The sequence below is a fragment of the Cherax quadricarinatus genome, unplaced genomic scaffold (genome assembly GCF_038502225.1).
Source record: "Cherax quadricarinatus isolate ZL_2023a unplaced genomic scaffold, ASM3850222v1 Contig3820, whole genome shotgun sequence".
In the NCBI taxonomy this organism is placed as follows: Eukaryota; Metazoa; Arthropoda; class Malacostraca; order Decapoda; family Parastacidae; genus Cherax; species Cherax quadricarinatus.
The window spans coordinates 2,537-3,918 of record NW_027198846.1 but is presented as its reverse complement, the minus strand read 5'-3'; the positions used below and the strand labels follow the sequence as shown (position 1 = coordinate 3,918).

At 37.2% G+C, this 1,382-nt stretch overlaps 1 protein-coding gene across 1 annotated transcript; it reads right to left on the bottom strand.

The window, feature by feature from the left end:
* Window positions 1–345: 345 nt before the first annotated feature.
* Window positions 346–908, bottom strand: LOC138852083 (pro-resilin-like). The gene is made up of 2 exons (XM_070081723.1): window positions 811–908; window positions 346–644 (listed from the first exon to the last, which is right to left on the bottom strand). Exons 1-2 carry the CDS (start codon window positions 877–879, stop codon window positions 396–398), a joined length of 318 nt encoding a protein of 105 aa, XP_069937824.1. The 5' UTR covers window positions 880–908; the 3' UTR covers window positions 346–395.
* Window positions 909–1,382: the final 474 nt, after the last annotated feature.

Below are 1,382 nucleotides of genomic sequence, written 5' to 3'. Positions count from 1 at the left end.
TCTTATACTTGGTCATGAAGAAGTTATTGCACCTTAATATTCCAAATTTTTCAAATTAAAAAAAATCTATATGTACTTAGGTTTTCTTTCTATAGTTATGTTATGGAGCATGGTATCATTATGTCTTCTCTGATACCTTTGATCATTTCTGAAAGAGGTACAGGAACTCAAGTTGGGTAATGTCTTATATTTTTGTTACTATTATCTGTGGCGTTGGTATGACGAATATTTTGGGGCTAGAGAAGAAATACTTTCATTCAGTATTTTAAACTTTTTCTTCACTACTTTGTATTTAGACTACAGGATAAGGAAGGTTGTAATTCAGAGTTGCTATTTATTCAAGTATCTTTAGGGGAAAAAGTTATAATAAACAGTGTTGGTGGGTGGATGTTAAATTAAACGTAAACAGGAACCGGTGTGTAGGTCTGGTGTGTTGGATACTGGGCCTGGCTCTGGTAAGTCACTTCAGCCACGTAGCCAGAGTCACCGTTAACAGTGTAGACTACATTTTCAACACGACCATCGGGAAGAAGCACCTGATAAGAGCCATGGGTGTTGTCGCCGTCACGGGACTCTTGTTGACCGTAGTCGTTACCTGACTGGTCGTCTTTGACGGTCCAGTTGAAGTCGTACCGAGCAGGAGCCTGTAATAATAACAGTGTTATGTGTTTTCCTATAAAAGAACGTCGCCAACGCGGCCAAAACCAAGATAATTTTTCACGTTAATGATATGTTGGTGCCAAGCAGTTTTAAGGATGTATGTCCTTGTAAGCTATACAGAGAATCTTGCTTCTTTTAGATGATACTCACCTGAGGACCAGAGATGCCATATATAGGTTTGGGCGGACTATAGGTGGGGCGAGATTCGGGGTAGGCCATCGTCCCTGCTACAAAAATTACTACAAACGCAACCTGCCAGGGTGTTTAATATCATTTAAGTGTAAATAGTTATACTGTAGCAACTTCAAAAACTATTTTTATTTTAATATAAGACTTTCAATGCGGTGACTGTAAATTATATGCGATAAATTATTAAATCTTTACAGCAAGAGCAAATATAACAACATATTAATTAAAATTTTGAATACCACTGGAATATAACCCTTTAGTTATATTCCATAAACAAGGAATTGACTCTAAATATGCATCAATGCCATTTCAATGGATGAAAAAAAAAATCTGAAGATAATATCACTGCTACGAAAACACTGAGACAGTGAATGCCGCTACAATAAATGTGACAGAAGCAAAACTATACCTTGGGAGACATGGTTGATGGGAAATAAGAGTGTGATACTCCTCGAGGAGTCCAGCTAGTTATATACAAGAAGCTTCACTTCATCGTTTTGACGTCATAACCTTGACAATGGATATTGTGGTTG